Raw genomic sequence first — 26,755 nt, 5'->3', positions numbered from 1 at the left:
CAAAGCATTGTCACAGAATATGTACACACATGTGCTCACATGCGCTTACCTGTGTGTATACATGCACGTGTGCGCTGCGGCTGATTCTTCAGCTTTTCTCGCCATGGTGGGTGGGTTCAGGGTCTCTTATCTCATTCTGAACCTTCCTTCCCATTTCTTGATCATTTCACGACAGGCAAATTATTTAAGCTCTTTAAGCTTTAGTTTCCTCACATTTTAAATGGAGTGGTCACATCCTTCACAGCTGTGTGAAGAGTTCATGAGATTTATTTGTAGGGTCAAACAAGTCCCAGGGGGGTGGGGTAGTGGAAAGAAGCAGGCATGATGACCCACGCTTGGCTTCTGGATGTTTCACTTTGTGGAACTTGAGGGAAAGTGGCTCCAGGGCCTGAGGCAGCACATTGCCCTGGGGATGGCCCATTGCTGGGTGAAGACGACACAGGTGTTCTGTTCCCCTGGGCCCGCTGGGAGGCAGCTGGCAGCAGGGCCTATTTGGAGAGACCCAGATGGTGCAGCCGTTTGTAGCATGAATGCTAATGACATGTTTATGAGAGAAGAAAGGACAGGGAGGTGAGGGAGGAGGTGTGTTGAGGGGGTGGGCCTGGGAGAGTGAGATTACAAAGTGAACTTGCCAAGTTTATAAAGAGTCTTGGAATAATGGACGATGAAGGGGCTCATGATGGATATAAGTGGTCATAGGTTACAGCCACCTGCCTTTCACAATTCTAAGCTTTATTACAGTCTAGGAGCCCCTCATTCTCCTGGGGGTTTTGCCATCATCCACCACTGTTTCTGTGGGAAGCTTTCCCCTGCCCCTGGGAGCTCCCTAGTGCCAGGTGGTGGGTTTGGCAGAGACATTAAAACCCTTGGATAAAGTCAGGGTTAAAGTGGTCAGAACTCAGGGATGCTGTAATGACAAATAGTCCTACATCTGCTTCTGGGTCAATTATTGCCCCCAGAAGTCACCCCCTCTTTCATCAGAGCTAAGTCACCCCCTCTTTCATTTGAGCCCCACAGTTCTCTAGTTTCCCTGTGAACACTGCAGATTCCTAGTTGGGGTGTACTGTCTCTGTGAGGAAAAAGTGAATTGATATGAATCTAAGCAACAGGCTGTCATATGAAGATTTCAGAATGCATTTAGGCATTAGTGAATCATGGGAATCCTCCAAGGATAGTAATGGAAAACTCATCCTCTGTTTATGTTCATAATAAAGCCCCAAAGGCCCCATCCAGATGATCAGGGCCCTCATTTATCCATTGTTGCTATTATTGCTGGCCACTCACACAGAGCCTATGGAGAAAGTAGACTTAGAAATGGACTGGCAGGATTTGCGAGGACCTTTTGGCTCTAAAACACAGTAAAAACTGGATTCACAAAGTTTTTGATGCTCCAGTGATAATTCAGAGGCTCTAGAGATCGTTTACAAATGCCCATAAAATCTGCTTTGTCAGAACTGCTTAATCTTACAGAGAGTAACAGGAAACGTGCAGAAAATGATTAGAAAGTGGAGGGGGCACCTGACTTTTCATTAACTTCTTGTTTGCTAATGTTCTTTGAAGGAGTCTGTATTAAGCGTCAGTATATTCAGACTATATAAAAAACAGGCAATCACCTGGAATACAGAAAACATCTGGAATACAATGGACATATTCAATGCATGCAGCGCATTTTTTTTTTTTTTCATGATACAGCTTGCAGGACAAACACACAGAATACTAGGATCTATTTAAATCCTTTGTGGGTAAAAATATCCTTGTTCCTTCTGCAAAACAGCAACATTACAGGAATTCTGTAATCATCTCCTCTTCTTAGTGTGTTCAACCCTTGTGGATCTGTGACTCCTGGATATTCAAAACTCAGTTCAGATTTCACTTCCTCCAAGAAGTTTTTCTAAACCACTAAAGTAAACTTTCCCTGCACATTATTCTTTCTCATGCCCATGGTCTTTTTTTTTTTAAGATTTATTTATTTATGCATACAAGACCTGGGGTACAGGCCAGAGACGCAGGGGGGTGGGGTGAGAGGATTCACCAGAGACAAAGCAGGGAGCAGAACAGGCAGACGGACGAGATACACTGCTGAGGGGAGCAGCGGGCGAGACAGGAGAGGTCTGCTTCGCCATGTGGGTTTCTCTCTGGCCGGCTGGGGATTGAACTCATGCTGCAGAGGTTGCAGGTTGCTTCATAGTGTGGTGCTTAACCCCATGTGCCACCAGGGAGGCCCACATGCCCATGGTCTTTTAAGCACTTAAATCTGAGTTATTTTGGCCTTACTGTGTGCATTCCCTGCTGTGTAGAATCTAAGTTCCATGGGTGCCTTATTCACTGTACAACTTCCCAGTATGTTGGTTGTCATTTGTCACAACTTTACTCTTGAAATCGTGTCAGAAAGACACGATCCAACTGTATCCAACTGTTCTCCTTACGAAAAATGACGTTTGTGCAGGTAGAAGTCCTTAATTCTCTATCAACCAACTTTTGTTTAAGGTGAAGTCAGAATTAAAGACAAACTTTAAGGGACAAAGGACAGAGAGCATGGGATGGGGAGGATTGTTATTTACTTTCTCAGCAACCCTGTGCAGTTCCCATGACATTTCTTCTTAGTTTTCTGGCCTTTTCCAGGCTCCTTGTTTGCAGTGTTCAGCAGCACAAGTCCTCTATACCTCATAAGTTTTCCCGGGAAGAGAAGAACATCTCTCCCTTACCAACCACTGTACACGCTGACATTTGCATTGAAGATGTCTGGTGTCTGTCATCTTCCCTGTGGACCAGTAGGGTGCATGTCCATGGTTTACCTTTTTTTTTTAAAGGATTTATTTTAAAGATTTATTTATTTATGCATACAAGAGCTGGGGTACAAGCCAGAGGCATGGTGGGAGGGGGGGTGAGAGGATTCACCAGAGACAGAGTGGGGAGCAGAACAGGCAGATGTACTGAAAGACACTGCTGAGGGGAGCAGTGGGCCAGTCAGGAGAGGTCTGCCGTGCCATGTGGGACAGCTCCCTGGCCGGGATCAAACTCTTGCTGTAGTGGCCGCGGATTGCTTCATAATGCTGTGTCTTAACCCCTTGCGCCACCAGGGAAGCCCCCATGGTTTACCTTTACAAACAAAGATTGCCCATGTTGTCTCCAGATCCTTTTATGCACTCAGAGTTTTTCTAGAATATATGCCCTGAAGTGTGATTGTGGGGTCATCATAGTTGACTAAATACCCCCAGTGCTCTCTAGAAGAACCACGTGCATCTAGAATCCTCCATATCCTCATGTCTCTTGCAACAAACACACTCATCTACCTTCCTAGTTATAGGTCCAGTCTTATGGATGACAGAGATATTTTGTCATTTTGGTTGGCATCACCTTGATTACTGATGAGTTTGAGCATCTCTCCATACACCAGACCGTGGGTTTGCCTCTCTGGATTGCCTGTTCATATCCTTTGATATTTTTTCATCGATTTATAGGGATGTCTCACTTACTCTAGATACTAGCCCGTGCCACTTTAGATTTTGCAAGGATATTTTTTCAACTTGTTATCTATTGCCTTGACGATGTTGTCCTTTAATGAAAAGAAATGTTTTAATTTTCATAGTTTAAATTCCTCAGTATCTTCCCCTATGGTTGATAGTATTATTTTGTTTCTCTTCAAAAGTTCTTCCTCATGTGGTGTACATTTTAGGTCACTTTAAGAACTCTATAATTTGAATCCTATTAGGAAGCTTTATAGAGCTTTGCTTTCCCTCCCAGCTTTGTCCTTTCACAGTCATTAGATGATTCAACAATGAAGGGACAGTAGATACAAATTACTGTGTTGTATGTAATTGTGCAGATGTGTTCAAGGTATACTGACTTCTATTTACCTTAAAATCATTTTGGTGAATCGGGTTCTTCTCATATAGTTTCCCCACCATTGATAATCTACTCTCCTGGACTGTATCCCCTCTTTCTGCCTGAGACACTTGCCCCTTCTGGCTCATTTCCCTTGGCAAGCTTGTGAAATCCTTAGAATGTAATTCCACTGCCAGACTATCACTTTTGTTGCTCCAGGCTGTGGTCCAAGCACATCCTAGGCCCATTGTCTCCTGAACCCTCCAGATGCTTAGATGTGCAGATATTTCTTGATACTCTGAAACACCCTCTGAAGGTGGCTGCCCTCTGTTAGAATTCAGCAACCATCTTAATCTGGTATTCTTGGCCATATTTAGATACACACTCTAATTTAAAGAGCAATCCATTTATTTTTAAATGCTATCTTCTTGGGTGCCTTCATGTTGTGATTTTCAATGAATGAGCCACACTTATATAAATCTCAGAGCGTGCAGCTCCAGCCAGGGAGTTCCTACACTCAGTGAAAATTAACTGTGAAAAGAAACTTAGGAACATCCAGTAGTTTCCAACTAGAGGTGGTACCACCTCCTATCCTGGGGAACATTCAGAATAATTAGGGGGATTTTTTGACTGGGTATGCCACTAATACTTAGTACCTGAAGAGTAAGGGTTTAAGTGTCCTACCTTGCCTTGGAGGGTCTAAAAAACAGTTAAGAATTGTTTAGCCCTTTCAGGGCTATCTGCCAGTAGTGCCCAATTGAGAAATAATGATTTAAATTCCTTTATTGTATAGATGAAGAAAATGAGACTTAGTTCTCTTGGGCTAGTGCCCAAGTTCATATAACTAGATCTGAACTAGAATCTGAGCTTATTTTGTTGGGTGAGCTTATTCCAAGCTCTGGTTTTGTCAAGGGGTGGGGGAGGTAGAAGCCAGTTCACGTGCCTCCTGCTCTTTTAATCTTTCTCTCTCTTTTTATTTTTTACTGGATATAGCTGAACTCGGTGATTATGATCCTGATGAGCAAGCTGAGAATTACATCAGTGAGTTTGAAATTTTTCCAAAGCAGTCACAGAAGTTGGAAAGAAAAATAGTGGAAATCCATAAAAATGAACTCAGGTAATAGGAATAGACATTTGTAAGAATGAAAAAGGTGATGTATTCTTATTGCAAGGAATGTGGAAATCATATTGTAAAGTGAGAATGTTTGTAATGTATGGGGAGACTGTTTCAGATGGCAGAGCAATATTTCTAGGTACTGTTAAAGTCCTCCCCCTGTATCAGTCTCAATAGGGCTGCTGTTTATGAACCATCAGAAGTTATCAGAATCATATATTTTCTCATGGGTTTTAACCACCCTGAGATGCTGAATGTGAAATCTAGAGTAAACGTGTAAATCTTTCTAGTTTGAATTTTCATGACTTCTCCCCCTCAAACCATTGCTAGAAACTTTAAATCCAAGTGGAGCTTACTGGCAAGGTTTCCTTTGTGGACCTGCTTTCAAGATGACAGATTGAGCACCCGTGCTGCTCCAGGAAGTTGTTAGCTGCAAAGTTGTAGTGGTAGGTACATGCAGCAAAACTGCATACAGTATTTGCTGTGTAGTAGACACTGTTCCAATTACTTGCACATATTGACTCATTTAACCTTTAACTACCTAGAAGACTGGTGCCATGCTTATTTCTGTTTTGCATTGAGAAAACTGAGGCACAAAGAGATTAAACATTTTACCCAAGATAACATAGCTAACAGGTGGCAGAACCAGGATTTGAATCCAGGCAGTCTGATGCCAGACTTGAGCATTGGGACACTTCCATGCTGTATCAGGTAAAAGGAATGAAGTGTGCACACTTAGTAAATCATCCAAATTTGAAAATCAAGCAATACTCATCTAGTCTATAACAGAAAAATTGATTTTGGTAATAATAGCAAGCATGGGCACACACTGAAGAACAGCAAGAGCGGAGATACTTCTGAGCCTCTGGGAATTATTTTTAAAAACTATTGTCACTGGATTATGAATTCTGGTACAATAAATAATTGTCCCCTGTAAGGCAGTGATCCTGCTCCCTCTTTTATGCAGGCACACCCCCTTCTGGTGAGACTGAGAAGTGTGTACATGTGGGCATTAAAACTTACAGCATATTTCAGCTTAGAAAGGATGGTGTCCTTTGTTCTTAATGATCAAGATTAGACATCAAAAAATTGTACCGATTTTGAATTACCATTGATTTGAGTAATTTTACAGTATTGTCTCCTAATGTAAAGCTTTGTTGAAATTATATGACACTGACTACTGTTTTTATATTTGGGCATGCTAGAGATAAAAAAAAAAAAAAAACAACACTAAAGTTCCAATATTTCAGTTGAGGGGTTTGTGGACCTGAAATGTCTGGGGAGCACAGGGTGAGATCTTTCAGATGGAGGACACATACACTGCATGGATTGGTAGGAGACAGGGATTGAGGGTCTGCTGTGGTGAGAATTTGCAGGGCCTCAGATGCTTGGAATATTTGGTACACACTTATTAAGTACTTACTGGGTGCCAAAACACTGTCTTACCCCATTCAGTCCTTCCAAACTATGCAAGGTAAGTGGTATTGTTCTGAGTTCCAGGTGAAAAGAGCACAGCCTGGCGTAGCTAAGGGATGTGTCTGGTTAGTGGCAGAATCAGGACTTGAACTTGGTTCTTATCAGACACAGAAGCCCATGTTCTCATCTACTATGTTGAGCAGTCACGAGGCATCCAGAGTCATGTTGATATTCCACAGAGTCATGTTGATATTCCACAGTAATTGCCCTGACAGTGGCACTAAAGGATGGAGACAGTGGGCATGAGGACCAGCTAGTTATTTCTACTGCCCAGGCAAAAGATAGAAAGAATAGGAATAAAGCAACTTAAAGGAGAGAGGCATTGCAGCAAGACTTGGTGACCCACTGGATTTCTTGAGTGAGTGAATCAAAGAATATTCCAGATTGTTATTTATAATCAGAAAGCTATAGAATGGACCTTGTGCTTGAACCTGAATTTGTTGGTAACCTCAAAAGTTGTCATTTGTACTCAGCGAATATAGGGGCTTATCCATCAGCTATGGTTCATTTCTCAGAAGTAAACTTCATAGCTTGCCCAAAGCTGCTGTTCTGTGGTACTACATATATGTAACATCCAGAAAGTTTTATGAAGAAGTCAAGTCTGTATGTCTGAAAGGTGAAACAGCGAGAAATTATGTCACATTGCAAGGAGAATTTTGGGGGTGTTTCTTGTGTGTTTTTGCTCAAACTTAAGTCACCATATGTTTCCTTCAGCATCAGAGCAGCAGAGAGATTTTAGATTTGGATGAGGATGTTAAGAAAAGAAGCTGACAATGCAAGGGGGGCGGGGCTTCCTGGAATAGTCGGGAATCTGTTGTGGAGACTGAGGTTGCTCTGGCAGCTCAGTGAGCCTTGGTAAACAAGTCATGACAGGGGTGATCTTCTGTGCGGGAGCTGGACCTTTGCTCTGTCCACCTGATGATGTCAGAGAGGAGTTTGTTGATGGAAGAGACTTACAAGAGGCTGCACCAACATGCGACCATCTTACCCTCCCAGGTTGTCACATCACTCATCACCGTCCACCATCCATCACTCATCACCACATAGCAAAGGGAGTAATGTGCAATCATTGAACCATTGTCACAGAAACTTCCTGAGAGGATTCCAGTTGGCCTTTGTTGGGGTCTGAATGGCCCTCTCCCATACCCTACTTCCCACCTGCTTTCTGAACTAGTTGAGAAAGAAAATAAAATAGACAGCTGTAGAGACACTCAAACATTAGTAGAAATGATGACAGTGATTTACAGTGAAATAAACATTTTTACCTATGGGGCTCACAGCCTTCTCCAGCTTTTTCACTTGATTATAATAATCACTCTCCTTCTATGTTCCCAAGGAAAGGACAAAAGCTGTGATTATTGGGAGAAGATTAATCAGGGAGGAAGAAAATCCTCCCTCCCCAGGAGACTACACATAGCTTGATAGACAGGCGTGACTAGGGGAAAGAAACAGAGAGGAATTCCTTGGAATATTGAGGTGCTGCAAATAGAAGATTAAGATTTTAGTCAGAGTTCCCATGGACAAGCACTTAGATTCCTTTAGAATGCTTAAGATATCTCTGAGTAAAGACTGAAATTCATGCCTGGGTCAACTCTGTGTCCTCAAATGTACCACATCTTTGAACAGGAGGGTGGTTGGAGGAAGTCACAGTTTATAAATAACAGAGTTATTGATCATCTCTCTATGAGTCATAATTACACTAGATTTTGCTGTGGAAACAACCCCAAGACTCAGTAGTGTAAGATAAAAAAGACCTATTTCTTGCTTTGCTATGTGTTCACTAGAGGTCAGCTGGGGAGGTCAGCTCTGCTCATCATAGTCCTTCATGGCAGTTACAAGTTTGAATTTGACAGTTGAGCCAACAGGAAAAGAGAGTTCTGTAAAGTCTTGCCTCCAGCTTAACCACCGTGTTCAGACCTGGTTATATGGCCCCACCAAAGAGCAAGAAAGTGCAGTTCTGTGAGGTGTCCAGGAAAGGGTGCAAACTGGAAATAGCTATCATCCAGCTCCAATGGATTTATGATTTGTTGGTTTTGTCTCACATCTCCCCCACCACACACCGCCCGATCCCTGGTATGGTTTCCCTATATTTTGCCTATAAGTGAAACCATCCAATATTTTTCTTTTTCCTCCTATTTCACTGAGCATAATCCCTTCTGGCTCCATCCATGTTGCTGCAAATGGCATGAGTTTTTCTTTTTTGATTGCTGAAGATGGTTCACGGGTGATGTGGTGGTGGGAATTTTATGGGGACTATATCTGAGGGTAGAAATCAAATATTGTACAAAAATGAACAATGATAGTAAATAAATAAAGCAAGCCCCCCTCCTCCAATCAAACAAACAAAAACAGCTCCAATGGCTTTCACAGTCTCATTGACTAGTAAAGGTTTTGTTTTATAAAATACTGCATTTCCAGAGCACTTTTAGATTCACAGCACATATAAAGCCTCCCCTTTACCCTCCCCCCCAAGAGAGATACATTTATTACACTTGGTGAACCCACACTGATACATCAGTGTCATCCACAGAGCATGTACCTTAGTGTTCATTTTTTTTAACAGAAATGTTAATTAAAAAAAATAAGAACCTATGTACTATTGCTTGATGTGTCAATTGATAAAATCTTTTTAGAGAGCAGCTTTATATTTCCTAAAAATATTAAGTAATCACTCTAAGAAGCTCTTACAGCTTGGTGAAACTCAACACAGGTATCAGGAAACATTGCATTATGTTCAAGTGACATTATCTTTAAAACAAAAGTGGAACAAGCTAAAGGCATATATATAGTTACAAGGGATAATTTGAGTTATAAGAATACAATGGGGTAAGACATAGTGTGAAAACAGATGAACTATAACAACATGCATCTGTGAGGATTAAGCAAGAAAGCATTTTCTGAAAAATACATAGAGAATTTCGTTTTCACAAAATTGAGAAAACAGTCAATACTAAACATCGTGTTGATAAAAATTAATGTGAATTTAACTATAAAAACATAAAGCAGTAACATTAAAATAAAAATAGTGGCTACCTCTAAAGGAAAAGATAGAGATAGATGCAATCAAGTAAGTGAACCCTTAGGGTTCATTCTTGTTGTTGGGAGGTCTATGGGTTTTTATAATGTTATGACATATATTCACCATTATATTATCCTACAAAATACTGTCTCAATACCTTAAACATTCTCTGTGCTTTGTTTATTCATCTCTCCCTCCTAACCCTGACAACCACTGATCTTTTTATTGTCTCTATAGTTTTGCCTTTCCCAGAATGTCAATGGTTGTGACCACACAGTATGTGGACTGCTTTCACTTATTAACATTATTTAAGATTTCTCCATGTCTTTTCACCTGTAGCTCTTTTTATTCCTGAATAATTCCATTGTATGCTCCTTATTTTATCCATTCATCAACTGAAGGACATTTTGGTTTCTTGAATGTTCTGGCAATTATGAATAAACCTCCATGTGCAAGCTTTTATGTGGACATAAATTTTTTATTCTTCTGGGTAAATATCAAGGAGCATCATTCCTGGATCATACATTATGAGTATGGTTAATTTTGTAAGATACTACCAAACTATCTTACAAAGAGACTTTAGTATTTTGCTTTTCTACCAACAACGAATGATTTCTTGCCCTGTATCTTTGTAGCATTTGACATTTTCAGTGTTCTAGATTTTGGCCAATCTAATATTTAGAAGGATTTTATAGAGTTATTTTTGGACTGCTTAAGATCTTGTAAGTAGAGGATGTGGAGATGTTGGATTCACATTATTGAACAATTGTCAGTGCCAAAGCCTAAGGAGACATTCTTCCAGTTCAGGGATAGTTAATGATTGTTTTGACTTTATAGGCTATGTGGTCTCTACTGCAGCCATTCAACTCTGTTTTTGTAGAGCAGAAGAAGATGTAGACAAAACAAATGAGTGGGCTCCAATGCAATCATACTTTTTTGACAGCAGGTGGTGGGCCAGGTTTACCCACGGTTCTAGTTTACTAGTTTACTGACTTTTGTTCTAAATATGTGGGGTAGCAGGTCTGGAATCAATTTCTGCTTTTACTCTCTACTTCCTTAGATAAGTTTAAGAAAACAAGAGTCATATTTGTTTCAAAAACTATGTGTACAACAGAATAGCTTACATCTTACAGATTTCACTTGAATTTGGCATGCTGAGAGGAGGTCTTACTAATGGACTAATTTAGAAATAGCCTTTATTTCCTTCTAGAGTCTCTGAAGACTGGAGGAAGCCATTGCCATGACCTCCGGGGACACAACTATTTTGTTATTTTTGACTATCTTGATTTCTTTTTTCCACAGCTTTAACCATCTGAGTTAAGAGGAAATGCCTATTTCATTAATCATGAGGATACTCAAAGGGGGTTGAAGATCAAGAATGAGAGTGATTTCACTATGAGGAAACTTAATAGATGTCTTTGGAAATTTTCCTAGAGTTTCTACTCAGCTAGTCCCCATATCACCAGTCCATCAGGTTTCTCATTAGAGGTAAAGATTAGCTTCAGTCACAACTTGTCAGATTTTAAACATTCAAAAAGACCAATAGGCAGTGAGTAGTTCTGATGAAGTATGTTCCTTGCCCTTAAAGGGCAGAAAAATCATCTCAGTCGACATTATCCTAATGCTTTGAAGCAGTGAGGTTCGTGTTGGAAGAAATTATGACACTAAGGGCATGCTAAACAGAATCATTATCTCTTTTGATTTCTCAAAATTCACTTTCTTTGTAAATCAGGTGCTGTGACTTCTTGGCAAGGATTTATAGTTTCCAAACTTTCTAGCTTTCTAGAAATAAGTGCCCTGATATAATAAATACCCTTTACCTGTACTTTTGATGACTAGATCCTAAGGGCCCCCTTAGGAAATATTCTTGTGCAGCTTTGAGAAGCTTGTTTATTGTGCAAAAGTAAGGGGAGAAATGTCACATTATTTTACAGCTCTAATCTTGGGATGTGCATTCTCTCTGTCATCTCTTCTCCCCACTCCTCATGTATTTTCCCTTTTCATGGCTCTCATTCCAAAATTCTAATGTTTCTTTCTCTGGTAGGCTATCAAGTTCATTTCCATGGAGAACTCCATGGAGTCCCATGAATGTTAAGATCCCAAGTTCTGGGGCCTCCCCGGTGGCGCAGCGGTTGAGCGCTGGGTTGCGAAGCTGCCCGCGGCCTCTGCGGTGGCGGTTCGATCCCTGGCTGCTCCCCGGCCACCGGAGGAGGGTCCCACATGGCGAGCAGACCTCTCCTGCCACCCGCTGCTCCCCTCAGCAGTGTACTTCGGTCCTTCTGCCTGCTCTGCTCCCCGCTCTGGCTCTGGTGAATTCTCTCACCCTCCCGTGCTTCTGACTGTACCCAGTGCATGTATAAACAAAAACAAACAAACAAACAAATAAAAAAAAAAAAAAAAAGATCCCAAGTTCTGCCGCTAGGCAAGTCCCAATGGCACTCTCAAGCATTTGAGTTCTGAGCAAACCCTAACTAATGTTGCCACCATATTGCAGCAAAAACTAACCTAACTTGAGCAGAGAATCCTGCTTTCTAGTGGAAGACCAATATAATGGTCTTCCACCCATGAGTTTAATTCTGGAGTTAGAAGCCCAAATGGATCTGGTGAAGACAAAGTCACCCTCCCTCTTCCCTGCAAATTGTGCTCCAAACAGTCCAGTTCATTGCTGGTAAGATCCATACACATTGCACAATGTCTGCTCATAATTTGCATTCAAACTTGGAATTGTGTACTTTTTTGTACTCTATTTGATGATATACTCAAGGAAGATCAATGTGAGTGTTCCTCTTTGGCAAAATGTATCTTAGGCAGGTAGAGGGACATATATTTATGTAAATACATAATTGCTGACTTTACCAGATTTATTAGAAAAGCATACCTTTAGAGAACTATTAGCTCTTAAAGAAGAATTCAACTAATTTTTTGTTTTTAGAGAACTTTGCCTCTAATGTCTCATCAGAGACATTGTTAATCTTAGCAAACAGTTCCTTGGGCAAAATTTAAAGGATAGGAAATCATTATTTTCTATTACATAACAGGCTTTTTGCAGGAACAAATCACCAACGGGAGATTAAGCCATTTCTATTTAATTGATCTTAGTATCTTCCTGAACAATTGATTAGTAAGTGGTTTCTTCCTTAGGGAGTGAAGGGGACTTAGGAGTTTCTAGGGCTATAGGTGTCGCTGCCCGTTCTCAATTAGTTTTAAACCCTTTTCTTTCTTGGAATATTTCCAGTTAGCCTTTCTTTGTGTCTGACTTTTTAGACTTTTTTTTCTGCTTAACATAATTTTTTATAATTGTAGAAATAATGTACTATGGTTGTACTATAGTACTTATTCTGTACTATGGTTGTTGGAGATTTAGAAAATCTCAAAAAAAAAAAAGAGACCTACATATAACCTCATTATCAAGCTAACTTTCCTATTAATTTGAGAGTACATCATTTTACTTTTTTTCCTATATAACATACATGTTAAATATATAATTTAACAAAATGAGATTCATGTTAATATAGTTTACTACTTTTATTTGAATATTACATAATTAGATACTTTTAAATGTTTAAGTACTAGAGATCTGCAGTCAAACTCAAAGCCATTGATATGGATTTGAGGACTTATTTTAAAGAAGGAACTTCACTTTGCTGTAAATATCTTGGCAGGCTGCCTGATATTTCTTCAATGTCAAATTTCTGATTTCAGTGATATGCAGGGCTAGCAAGGGAACTAAAGCTATTCTGAGAGCAAGGAGAGAGCATAGTCTGTGCCAGGCACTAGTCTATTTTGTATCTCTTATCTATTTAATCTTTATACTTTATCTTGGAGGTAAGTATTATTTTAACTTCATTTTATGGATCAAAGAGAAACAGCTATATTGGTCTCTATTCCTGTCTTCTGTTCCCAGATCAGGGTTCAGCAAACTTTGTATATATAGGGCCTGAGAGTAAAGAGTTTAGGTTTTGCAGAACATGTGGTTTCTGTTGCAACCACTCACTTTGCCACTGTGGCAGAGCACTTAGTGAGTGTGCAAGCAAATGTGCATTACTATGATTTAATTAAACTTTATTTATGGACACATAGTTTTCAAGGATAATGAAATATTATTCTTCATTTGTTATTTTAAATGATTTAAAAATGCTAAAACCATTCTTTGCTTGAGAACTGCACAAAACCAGGCAGGGGTCCAGAGTGTGCAGGGCCATAAATTCTGCACCATTTCAACTTTATTAGGAAATGGTATCTTGTATGCTGAAGGATTCTCCAGCCTACACTCACACTAACAATATATGAGGGCTCTTAGTACTTCCCATGCTTTTTTCTTTTTTATTAAACTCTTAAAAATTAAAGTGTAGTCCAAATTCAGAAAAATGTGTGAGACATAAATGTGAAGGTTCAGTGAATTATTACAAAGCAAGCACATATGTAGCCACCACCTAGGTCAAAGAAAATTAATTACACCTCAGAAGCACCTGTTATTCTTCGTCCCAAGATTTACTTTCTTCCTCTTTCCCAAAGGGAATCACATCTCTGATTTTTAATATGTTAGCTTCATTTTGCTCATTTTTGAACACCATATAAGTAGAATTAATTCTATGTTCATTTATGTTTGACTTCTTTTGTTCAGTTTTATTTTTGTGGTAGTCACCTATCCTGTGTTTAGCTTTCATTCATTCAGTTTCATAGCTGTATAGTATTCATTTGTCTGTTGATAGACATTTGAGTTGTTTTTTTTTTTTATTACAAGTGGTTCTACTATGAACATTCTGTATTTTTCTTGGTGCAACCTATACTGTCTATGTTGCATATATAACAATGAATGGAATTTCTGTATTTAAGATTAATATGTTTAAATTCAGTAGAGAATGCCACTTTCTCAGATAGGTGTATCAAAATACTGTTCCACCAGCTGTACATGAGAATTACTTTTGCTGCCTATCTTCACAAGTGCTTGGTGCTACTGTCTTTTTAGTTTTAGCTACCAGATGGATTTGTAAATGATTTCCAGGTATTTTAATTTGCATTTTCCTCATCAGAAAGATCACATTTTCATATAGTTGTTGACCACTTGGAATTCATTTTTATTTAACTTTTTAAATTTAGTACTTTTTATTTTACATCACTGTTAACTTTTAGACAATATGTGATTTTACCTGTCAGGTGTGGTCACCTTAGTTCTCCCACCAGCAAAACACCCATAGTCCATCCAATTCTTATTTTGTAAAGAGGCTATTAAATCTTTTGCCCATTTTTCCTCCAATGTTGGAGGCACTGAGCTGCTTTGGCTTAGGTCCTGGTTTACTGTCAGTCTGGCTCATCAGATTGAGTAGGGATACTTAGTGATATGCTGAATAGCTCAGCTCTGCTTTGTTCCTAGTCTGGGGAGTGAGATGAGTGGGTGAGATGAGGGGTGGAGAAAGTGTCTAATATTTGGGTTCAATAATTATCTTTAGAGTAATCCTAATTTTTTTTTCCATATGCTGCATCCTACTCTCTCCTACAACCTCTGGATAGACTGTGATAGACTGATTACATACAAAGATGAGCATCCAGCTAAGAATCGCCTAACATTTATAAAAACTTATGGTGACAGATAGAAACTGGAATCATTGGTGATCATTTCCCAAAGCATACAAATACTAAATCATTATTTTGTATACCTGAAGCCAATATAACCTTATATGTCAATTATTTCTCCATAAAAATTAAAAAAAATCTATAAAACCAAAAAACAAAGGTTAGAAACAATGGCCAGCCCAGTAATGATGTCCTCCCAGAGCATCCAGGACTGTTCTCTTATACTATTTCTTATTAAAAGGAAGCTGGGCTCTTAGAGAAACAGTTAATTTCAAGAGCAGGGCAAAGAGTACTCAAGAAAGTCATACAAAGTCATACAAAGAGAACTATTGACTCGATTTGAACAGGTTCTCACTGGCCAAAAATTTGAGCAATAAATTGAAATATAGCATATTTGTTTATAGTCATGAATTTATAAAAAATAACTCTTGGTTATCTATTAAAATTATCATTTTCAGGTTAAAAATAAGATATTTAGGAATCTATGAGTAAGCTGTGGAGAGAAAAATATCTTTTATGTGTTGAGAAAAGTTGGAGAAAAATCCCTTTCTCCACTGCATCAGTGACATTGGTAACTCTCTTGGGTTTGTTGTTAATTCATCAAAAAGAGAAATAATGATAATGACTCTGACTTGAAAAAAAGGAATCAGATTATTCAGGAGAGTTGTTGGATTGAAAGAGTTCATGCAGTGCTGATCAGGATTAATAAATAAGGATGTTCCATAAAGATATGCCGTTTCAGAACACTGAGACTAAAGAGGAAATCTGAAAAGGCTTAAGAGAGACTTCATTTTCCTAAAGCAGGTATTTGAGTTAATTCCTCAGCAATATATTCTGTAAGGAATGGATTAAAATTTTTCTATTAAAAGAAAAAGATAGCATATGTTGCTACCTCCCCTTCCTTCTCCAATCCTATGGATAATTGGAAAAGTATTAGAAAGTGGACACAAAAAGAATGCCATTTTTGGAGGTTTCTCTGGAGATAGGAAACAAAGAATCCAGGGCAAACACACATAGGCTGGGAGTGTTTTAGGTGCCTCGGGCAACAGATACATAGGGTGGCCATTATGGTTATGGGCAAGAACATTTGAAGCAGGGGGCAGCTTTCACCCCTTCTTCTAGTTGTGTTAAGTCATAGGCAGCAGCAGACTCGAGATGGAGGTGTGCTGTGTGTGGCCATAGGAACTAAAACGTGAGCCTCGATCAAGTTACTGACTCTTCCCAGATGGCGATCCCCACCCTTCCCTGCAACCTTTGGGGACCATTGTGTTAGACAGGAAGATGAGCATCCAGCCAAGATTCACCAAACCTGTAAAGAAATGCAAACTCAATAAATGAAACTAATGCAGCAAACCAAAGGACCTCTCCAAGGATGTGGTATTAATGGAGCAAAGAGGATTAATGGAGACTTTTAAAGAATTGAAGCAAATATCCTCAGAGGAATAAGAGGAATTTATTCCATAATAAAAACAGGCAACAATCTTAAGACTATGTCTGTACTCATTACATTGGAAATGGAATATTAACTGATATTTAAGAAACTCAAATGAGGTGAAAAACAGAATGTGTGCAGGAGAGCAAGCTGGATGTTTGAAGTAAAAAGAATCTAGACTAGTATACATAGTTAGTGATTAAAAGAAAAACAAAGGTTAAAAGACATGGAGGGGGCCTCCCTGGTGGCGCAGTGGTTGAACGCTGGGTTGTGAAGCTGCCCGCAGCCTCTGCAGCGCCGGTTCGATCCCCAGCTGCTCCCAGCCACCGGAGGAGGGTCCCACATGGCGCGCAGACCTCTCCTGCCACCCGCTGCTCCCCTCAGCAGTGTGCTTCGGTCCTTCTGCCTGCTCTGCTCCCCACTCTGGCTCTGGTGAATTCTCTCACCCTCCCGCGCTTCTGACTGTACCCGGTGCTTGTATACATAAATAAATAAATAAATAAACAAACAAATAAATAAATGAATCTTTAAAAAAAAAAAAGCCATGGAGGATAGAGCTAGGAATTTCAAAGTCCATTTACTAAGGTCTATTCAAGAAAAGAAGAGTGAAATTGTATGGGGAATATAAAAATAAAATTACAAAAACAAAAAAAGAGTGAAATGGACGAGGTGCAAAGGGAAAAAAAGATTGAAGAAATGGTAGGAAAGATATGAATTGTTGGATTAAAAGTTTCCCCAGCGCTTATCATGAATAAAGATGCTCCTCAGACATACCAGAGTGAAATTTCAGTACATTCAGGGTAAAGAGAAGATCTCAAAAGTCTTTAGAGAGAAGGTAGATGGGGTGCTGTTTTTGATTTTGGAGTGTGGTGATTCTTGGCTATCTTAAGGTACTAAAGGAAATATCCATCTTTGGGGAGAAGCAATATATTGCAATATAATTTTATGTTTTGAAAATAAAAATAAATTCCTGTTTTCCTTAGCAAATTTCTCTTGGCTGTTATATATTTATCTCTGAGGAATGGCTCAGATTTCCCAAGATATACGCGGAACATTAATGTTTGTTGAAGTGCAGTCTGAAATGTCTCACAGGTCCTGGTTTGGAAGATAGCCCCAAAAGGGCTTTTCACAGTCATCTATATTTGTAGCCCCTTTTACCCTCCTGAGGCCAAGACCTTGTTTACCACCCTCAAGGACATTGCTGGGACTAATGACAGATTTCCTTTCAAATCCCAGGGCTTGCCACTGGAATGAATGGCTGACAGTTCTTACCCACATGGCTCTGTTGGGGCTTGTTGGTGGGATAACAGGGCTGTCCACTTTCTTCCCTGAACAAGTATAAGTGCCTTTTTACTATAGATATACTTTTTAAATAAGTGGGAAAAAACTGATGCTGAATTTTATTTCATATTAAGATTGAATTTGCAAGGACCTACTTATTGTTAACTTGATAACCTTGATTGACTTTACAGGTCACTGGAGTCCTCAGAGTACTTGTGGATTTATTATGGAACAATTAGCCAAAAACATAAGGTCAGATATCTTAGCAAAGGGCTTCTTGTGGTGAGAAATAATGATCAGTCTTACTGATTACTGTTTATGTAGGGATTTCTCTCTGTAGTAGGATATCATTTTATTGAATTAAGGGATGCTGTGTTTCTATCATTTTCCATATTAATGCCCTAAACTTTCCTTTTGTGATTTTAGAGGCCAGAGTCCACCGGTTGCTGAATTTAATTTACTTTTGAAAGCTCACACTTTGGAAACCTATGGGGTAGATCCCCACCCATGCAAGGTAATTGCACCTCATAGCAGGTTGACAGATGCTGATTATTTTGCTCCAAAGAGTTGCTTTTGTGCAGGCCTGTTAGCCCCCTAGAACATTTCCACAACCTGATCCACTGCCCCTAATTGGAAGGGACAGAGGTGAGCTTCGGTCATAAGCTTCGGCGGTTGACTTTATCCATTGGAGTCTTTCAGTTACTTGTTAATTGCTATGTGGTAGCCACATTTTCCTAAATTAACATACATTAAATGGGTGGTTTTACCACAGAAAAAATTATAGGATCCTAAGAGATTTAGTTTCAAGGCCATTGCCAACAAGAATGCAGCCTTAAACAATGGAAATGTGGAAGAAAAAGGAGAGTATTTGTTGAGCATTTCTTTGAGCATTCCCAGCCTCCCAGCTAACCCATTCAGTTATTCCAAAAAGAAAGTTCTCCTTTCTGATGGGGTGGGTGGGAACTTTTACTCATTATTTGACAATATTTCTCTCAAGCGTGAACATAGACCACATATGTCAGTATCACCGGGGCCCCACCCCAGAGCCACTGAATCTAACCTGTGGGGGGTGCAACTGGGGAGGCTGCCTTTTGAGAAAGCTCCCAAGGTGATTCTCATGTACACATTTTCCAACATATTATGAAGGCAGTGTTCTCCCTTCCATGCCCTGCACTAAGCATCAACTAGACACCACCCTGAATCCTAGATGAAACATTTGTATCAGTCAAGGTGTTAAAGGTATGTTATTGAGTCAGACTGGGCTGTTTACCCAGGTGTGACCAGCTGGTAGTATATGGTAAAGTTCTAGTCTTACAGTTCTCAGCTGACTTCTCCCTAGAGCATCTGAAAGCTTCACCAACTCCTGGGGCCCAATCCATCAGCATCTGTGAGGATGGAGACCAGGCTCCCAGATGATCCCCATATGCAGCCACAGAAGAGAGCCTGTGGTCCTGGGCTGAGCATTTTGCTGTGTTCACACAGCTATTTTAGAATATTTGCCAGATGCCCCTTCCTAGTCATGGTATAATTAGATATTCCATTCAGTGAATTAGATTTTACCTAACATTTGAGCCTCTCTGTTTATTTTATTTATTATTCAGAGACTGACTTGATTTCATTGTTGTTCCTTTGCCTTCACTTATCTATGAAATGCTGTTTTTCTCTCTGAGGCTGGGGCATTTCTGGGCATATGTTTATACTGAGATTGCCAGAAATCATGTGTGGGGTTGAGTCAAGTTAGATGCTTGGGTCTTGGGTTTTATTGTAGCCTCGGTTTCAGCACTAATGCAGCGGAGAACAGTTTGCCCATGTTACAGGCAGATCTGAGAACCCAGGTGGCTCCAGAAGATGCTTGGAAGCAGACATAGTGGCTTGGGGCTGATCTGTGTTGTCCCAGGAGAGCCCTGGTGAAGCCGAAGTTCTTTTCCTCAAAGGGAAAAGGAGCCTTCCTGCTAGTACAGGGGGTAAAGTCTCAGCGCTATCAAGCTATTGCTAGCCACTGTGGCATGAGTTCCATCCCTGCCCAGGGAGCTGACCCACACATGGCATAGCAGTTGTCTTGCCCGCTGCTCCCCTCAGCAGTGTATTTCAGTAGATTCACCTGTTCTGCTCCCCATTCTGTCTGTGGTGAATCCTCTCACCCCTGCACCACTGGCCTACACCCCATTTATTGTTTATACAATAAATCTTAGGGAAAAAACCAAAGGAGAAATGTACATATTCCTGGACTTCACCTAGATTTTGGAGTCATATCCTTAGAAGGGATTTAGTTTATTGCTATAATTATTGTAATTAACCTGAAATTAACCCAGGGTGAGGGTGAATAAGCATGCTATTTATAGTTTATTTTCCTCAATCTTAATAAGTTTTAATTTTTTTCAGGATTCAACAGGCACAACAACATTTTTAGGATTCACTGCTGCAGGCTTCGTGGTATTCCAGGGAAATAAAAGAATCCATTTGATAAAATGGTGAGTCTTTCTCTGGAAAACAGTTTTACCATTTTTTCTTAATCTTGTCTTTCCTGCCTTTGAATTTATTTTTATTATCATCATTGTTGTTGTTATTATTAAGGTAATAATACTGAAGACCTGAAGGACTCAGGTGTCTCCATTTTCTTCTCTGCTAGCCCAGGGCACTAACTTCGGCTCATTCTCTTCAGCTGAGCAAAGTGAATGTCAGCTAACTCACAGCTGTGGCCACCACAGCCTCATACAGTGACCCCCAGAGCCTGCAGGAGAGATACTGCTCCCCTGTGCTTTCTGTCAAAAACGATGTACTCTTCTCTGAAGCCCTGCAAGAGACTTCCTGTGCACTCCGTTGAGCAGGATTGGGTTATTTGTTACTTAAATCAGTGCTTTTGAGAAGAATGGAAACTCCATGACTAAGTGGGTCAAATCAAGATCCATCCTCTTGGGGCTAGAAAAAGCATAATCTGCATGAACACATGGCCTTGAGGAAGAATAAAGTCTAGGTTGTGTCAGGAAAGAGGTAGAAGGGGGAGCAGGGTAGGTATCAGCGTGTCTACTATGTCCAGTCAAGGAGCAAAATGGTTTTGAAAGCATGAGGGACCCTTGTCATTATCTGTGCACTGGGCATTATAAAGGTGTGAACTTGTTTATACTGTCAGCTTGATTCCGTTTCTTCTCTGATGGTCCCTGATGGGTTTGTCAACCCTATTGTGTCTCACTGGCTGGTGGATTCACTCCTTGGGCCTGAACCCTTGGTTCTGACATTCATCTTTAGTCCTGGATTGGAAGTGCTCTCACACTGAACCTCAGTTTCTTGGTTCTAGGGCTCCAGGATTTCCTCTAAGAAGTCTCTACTTAGCACTCTCCTCTTAGCCCCTACTTTCTTTTCAATCCTTTTCTATTAGATTAGCATCAGTTAGCTAACATTCACTTTGCTCCTTACATTGTCTGCTCTTATTTTATCTTTTTTTATGATCAGCTCTTACTTTCTAAGCTCCTCACATTCTTTACAAGCCTTTCTTATCCTCTTTGTCACTGCTCTTTAACTCAGTGCGTACTTTCAACTCCCCGCTGTGCCCATCTGTTCTCTTCTACAAATGGCATTTCTGCACTCTTATTGGCCTTAAATAAATTGCTTAATTTCTCTGAGCATTAGGGTGCACATTCATAAAAGGGGGCTCAGTTATATCTGACTGTCTTATAGGAAGGAAAGAAGATGGGGAAGAGGCAAATAAAATACTGTGTAAGTGAGGTATGCTTTGTCAATTGTGATGTGTGTTTTATGTATGTATGTATATATGTGTGATTTGGTGGTGGTATCCAGTTTTCTTCACTGAGTTTCCAGCACCTTGTAAAGTATGTTAACCACCCTGCAGTTGATTCCAGAATAAGTTCCCTAGGTATTCCTACTGAATTTGGGGGAGCATGAGAAATTTGGGTATCCCCTAGGACTACGAAAGACTTGGGGGGTCCTGAAGTATGTTAAGTATTGGATTGCTTGCTCTCTGGAATAGTTAGGTTATAATTAGACAGGTCTCAAGTGCAGATTAATTGCAAGTCTCTCCCCTGCCTGGTCTCAGTTTCTTTTTGGGTATGTGAAAGAGTTGAGATGTGTGCATCTGGGTTCTTTCTGGGTTACACATGTTGGTATTCCTAGTGGGGTCCTAATGCCAACCCCATCCTCCCAGCTTCTGCTTACACACGTGTTTGTAACAGCCACGTACGTGTTACTAAAACTAATTTTCTTCTCACGTTAATCCTAGCAGTTGTTTTTAAAAGTTCTTTTGAACTTTGTCACTTTCACATATCCTCTAATAAGTTAAAATAACTCAGTATGACCTCACTGTTCTTCACCCCACAGGAAAAGCACAGGGGCACATCACTACTCCAAGAAATAAGATGAACAAAACCAGAATTCTCTCCTCTCTTTGCACATATCTTTTTCTAGGGTCTACTTTTCAGGGAGATTTTAATCAAGTTCCTTAAGATGAAAGTGAGTCACTCTTTGACTGCTTTGTGTCATTCATTGAGTTTCCTCACAAATTTAAGCATTTCAGAGTCTAATAAAGCTATTCTTTTATAAATAGGAAGAACAGAATTGAAACTCCTGCAGTGTGTTGGATGTACTTCTTAGAGATGAATGTGAAAGGCTGAAGGGAGAGAGATGTGAATGCAGATCATTTCACTAACTGAATCTGAGAGAACCACATTCTTCCTGCTTCACAAAATTGGCTGGTCAATTAATGTTGTTTTGGTCATTAACGTTCATGAAATCCTTGGAGTTCATTGGAATAAAGGTGTAGTTTAACTGTAAAAAACAAAAAAATGGCATATATAATTCTGAGCTCCCTATGGATCCTCTCTTGGGGGAAAAATTGCTGTATAACTCACTCAGAGGCTTTTCACTGCTCATTAGGGCTCCACCCATGATAAGATAATATCTTGTTTCGTTGCTGTCTGCTTGGCATTTGTGAGCCAGCCAGATTCCTGGGGGAAAGCCAGTACCTTGGTTAGCTGCCACTTTTTTTTTTTTTCTTCTCACCCAAAGAGATTTTCTTTTCTTAGGCCAGATGTCTGCAAATTGAAGTTTGAAGGGAAGACATTTTATGTGATTGGCACCCAGAAGGAGGTCAGATACTGCTTTTCTAATTACCTGTTGTTGGTGGTGTGCGTGTATGCTTATATGAGAGTGTTGTATCCCCCAAAGATCATGACTTTAAAGTTTGTGATGATAATGGAAGATACATGCTGAAAACATTTTAGAGGTAAGCAAATAAATGCTGGGTTTGCACATTTAGAAATAAAGTCAATAGCAATGCTGACTAGATATCCATGTGTAAAAAAATAGACTGGGATAGTCTTCAGAATGAGAAATGGGAACCTGCTACCTAGGGTTTGCCAAGATACAGATTTATGAAGCCAGTGGAGGATACTTACAGCGCTAGATAGCAGCCAGTGCTGATATCGAGTTTTATAAACAGAGACTTTAAGTCCTGAGCCTCTTAAAGGAGTGATCAGATGTAGATTGGGTTCACCAGTGAATGCATTTGGAAGGCCATTACTGGAACTCTGAGCTTCAGAGCTGGGATGAAGAGTAGTGTGTGGATTTTCTTTTTTTTTTTTTAAGATTTATTTATTTATTTATACATGCACTGGGTACAGTCAGAAGTGCAGGAGGGCGAGAGAACCCACCAGAGCCAGAGCGGGGAGACAACAGGCAGAAGGACTGAAGTACCCTGCTGAGGGGAGCAGCGGGCGGCAGGAGAGGTCTGCGCGCCATGCGGGCCCCTCGCCTGGGGGCCAGGGATCGAACCAACACTGCAGAGGCTGTGGGCAGCCTCGCAGCCCAGCGCTCAACTGTTGTGCCACCAGGGAGGCCCATGATTTTCTTGAACCTAAGTTTTTAGTTCAAGCACTAGTTATTTAAGGAGGGCAAGTGCATTTTAAACTAATCCAAGACTGATTGAGAGGTTGGAGAGTTTCGGATTGTGAGGCTGCTTTTTATCAGACACAGGGCCTAAATAGATTAACAACTTCTGCAAAAGGTGATAGAAGAGAAAAGAGCATTTCAGCAACACTTTCAGAACATCAGAACGCATAGTTACTTCACATCTCTTTTGGTAGGTGGCAGGATGCAAGTAGGTAATACCTAAAGGGAAGATATGAAAAACATATACTGCTTAAAATGCCTTTTCTTGCTTTCTTGTTTTTTTTATTAGAAAAAAGCTATGTTGGCTTTCCATACTTCCACACCAGCTGCCTGTAAACATCTTTGGAAATGTGGGGTGGAGAACCAGGCCTTTTATAAGTAAGTAGCTTTTATTCATTTAATCATAGGTTTGAAAAGTACCCATGGAACCTTTTACATTTTGCAAATAGCTGCGTATTCATTTTTTTATACAGTCCCTTGAATTATATTTAAGTGAATCATAAATTACATCCATTGTTCAGGGTAAGTCCCAACTGTGGTTGACCCAGTCAAGTCCTGAGCTCCATCGTGAGTGTTCCCATGGAATGGCAATGGGACTTTTTTATATTGTTATTTCCATTCAGTATGTCACAGCATCTTTTTATTTATTTGATTTTTATTAAGATTTTATTTATGCATGCAAGAACTGGGGTACAGGCCAGATGTGCGGGAGGGGGAGTTCACCAGAGACAGAGCAGGGAATAGAACAGGCAGACTGACTGAAATACACTGCTGAGGGGAGCAGCGGGTGAGATAGGAGAGGTCTGCTGTGCCATGTGGGTTGCTCCCTGGCTGGCTGGGGATTGAACTCGTGCTGCAGTGGCTGCGGATAGCTTCATAGGTTTCGTCTTAATCCCTTGAGCCACCAGGGACGCCCCTACACACAGCATCTTTTTAAGCATACTTTTTATTGGCGGAGTAGCATTGCTTTATAATAAGTTTTAGATGTACTTCATTAAAAATCAACATCTGTGTATACTAAGGTCACCACTGAAAGTCCTTTCTCTCTTTCACTATACAGTTGACCCCTTTTACCCAGCTTACCATCCCCTTCCCCTTTCCCTTCTGGTAACCACCAAATTAATTGATCTTAGTGTTTAAAAGTTTATTTTTGTTTTATTTTATTCATCTGTTTGTTTGGTTTCTCTGTGTACCTCAAATGAGTGAAATCACACAGTGTTTTTCTTTCTCTAACTTGTATCAGTAAGTATAATACCTCTAAGTCCATTCATGTAATGGCAGAATTGCAAATGGCAGAATTTTAACCTTTTAAAGCTTATTAACATTCCAGTGTGTAGACATACACTCACATATTTATTGTGTGTGTGTATGAAATATCACATCATCTTCATGCACTTAGGGCACTTAGGTTGTTTCTAACTCTTAGCTATTGTAGATAATATGCAATACACAGAAGGATGACAGCATCGCTTTTGGTTGATTGCTATACCAGAAGCAGACTTTAAGGCAGAGGTTAGTGCCAGTGATCTCTTTGGAATGTAGACACTGGGTGTACCAATAGAACATTAAGGAAGTGAGATGGGGAAGCAAGCAATAAGGAGGCATTATTGGGCAGATCACTGCTGTGGGCAGCTGGGCTCAGCTCTGCCGAAGAAAACTGACAGACAGTGGCAGTACAGGCCACTGACTGTCCAAGAAACGGGACTATTTAGCTACTGATTCTCCATTCATTTTGGTTAAAGTCCTCTTTAGACAGCAGAGATAATACTCCCTGGCACTTCTGGCTTACCCTGAGCAGGAGTTGAATGTGTTTTCACAACTGGAAAAAGAAACCTGTGGCAGAGAGTGTCATGAGTTCATAGTAAGAAGTCTGCAGTACATAGACATAGGAGCCAGAGGTATGTGGGTGGAATGCCATCAGAGCCTAGGATCATAGAAAATCATGCTGGAAGGTGTAGCAGTCTCAGATTTCAAAGAGATTCAAATTTAGGCTCTTGCCACTAAGTTCCAACCTCTCTTTTTTTGAAACACACTTGTTGGTTGGAAGAACAGTAGTGATGGATGGAAGAACCTAGCCCAGCTTCCAGGGTACCAGCACAGGGGCTACGTGGCACCCAGACTCCCCAATTACCTCGCCCCACTGAGATTCTCGCCTACCCATTTGGACTCACCTCCCTAAAAATGCTGACTTTCTGAACCTCTTAGGGTGTGGCTGATAAGGATCATCAGGGGAATGAAGGTTTGGATGTTGATTTTGAAACCTTCTTCAGCCACAGAATGCTTTCCTTCAACAAAAGTTTAGGCAAGGCCTCCTATGTAACCTGGGGAATCTCTTGCATGTTTGGGGGGTACACTGGTTAGCTGGGAGCCAGCAAAGTGGTCTGACAATTTTATCTTTGAATTTAGTAGGTATAACAAATAAATCACTGCCAGACCTTTTTGGATACTTCAGAAGACCAAGAGAAGACAGGTGGCTCTGGATGGAGTTGAGTCAGTTCCATTGGCACTGCTGCTTTGTTAGGCCACACTCCCATCTCTCTCAGTAGGACATGTAACCCCTCAGATTTGCACTGAGTTGAGATTTGCCAGAACCTTTTGTTCCTCCATTATCCCCATAACCATCCCTGTTCCTTAGGAAAAAGGAAACACCTCTTGTTCTGACCCAGCTTTGTGAACTTGGACAAGTCACCTTAATGCTGGCCAGCCTCAGCCTTCTTATCTGTAGAGTGCATCAGGCTGAGATGCAGGCATGCTCTGCTTGCCCCACTGTGCCTAGCAGATGAGTGTGGGCTTTGGAAACAAACAGCCTTGGGTTTGAATCTTGAATCTCCTTTGCTAGCATCGTGGCCTAGAACAAACTGAACCTTATCTGTATGATAAAGGGGGGTCGCTGCTGAGATGACTGCTACATCTTCCTTCACTAATGAGAAAAGATTTTTGAGTGCGAGTTGGTTGTAGAGTCCATCCCTTTGATGCTGAAAAGCCCTGATTCTGTTCACCTCTGGGATGGATGCCTACTTCTTCCACTCCTTGATCCCTTTCCCAGGCAGTGGTCCTGGCTGATTAGCTGGCAGTATCCAGCTCTGTCCAGCTGGCACCGTGCTCCAGTGTTTTCACCTAGCAGAGCCAGGCC

The 26,755-nt window shown here is 40.5% G+C and overlaps 1 protein-coding gene across 4 annotated transcripts in view; it reads left to right on the top strand.

Moving 5' to 3' along the window:
* FRMD3 (FERM domain containing 3) overlaps nucleotides 1-26,755 on the top strand; it is a 243,574-nt gene that overhangs the window by 165,593 nt on the left and 51,226 nt on the right. For all 4 annotated transcript variants that reach the window (XM_054689656.1, XM_054689655.1, XM_037494879.2 and 1 more), the window contains 5 exons: nucleotides 4,819-4,942; nucleotides 18,148-18,235; nucleotides 20,104-20,192; nucleotides 22,758-22,821; nucleotides 23,912-24,000. In XM_054689656.1, coding sequence (XP_054545631.1) covers nucleotides 4,819-4,942; nucleotides 18,148-18,235; nucleotides 20,104-20,192; nucleotides 22,758-22,821; nucleotides 23,912-24,000 — 454 coding nt within the window. The remainder of the gene's footprint in view (nucleotides 1-4,818; nucleotides 4,943-18,147; nucleotides 18,236-20,103; nucleotides 20,193-22,757; nucleotides 22,822-23,911; nucleotides 24,001-26,755) is intronic.

The sequence above is a fragment of the Talpa occidentalis genome, unplaced genomic scaffold, assembly GCF_014898055.3.
Source record: "Talpa occidentalis isolate TD23 unplaced genomic scaffold, MPIMG_talOcc4v2.1 talOcc4.7, whole genome shotgun sequence".
In the NCBI taxonomy this organism is placed as follows: domain Eukaryota; kingdom Metazoa; phylum Chordata; class Mammalia; order Eulipotyphla; family Talpidae; genus Talpa; species Talpa occidentalis.
The sequence above is the reverse complement of the archived record's forward strand: the minus strand, read 5'-3'. Positions and strand labels throughout refer to the sequence as shown.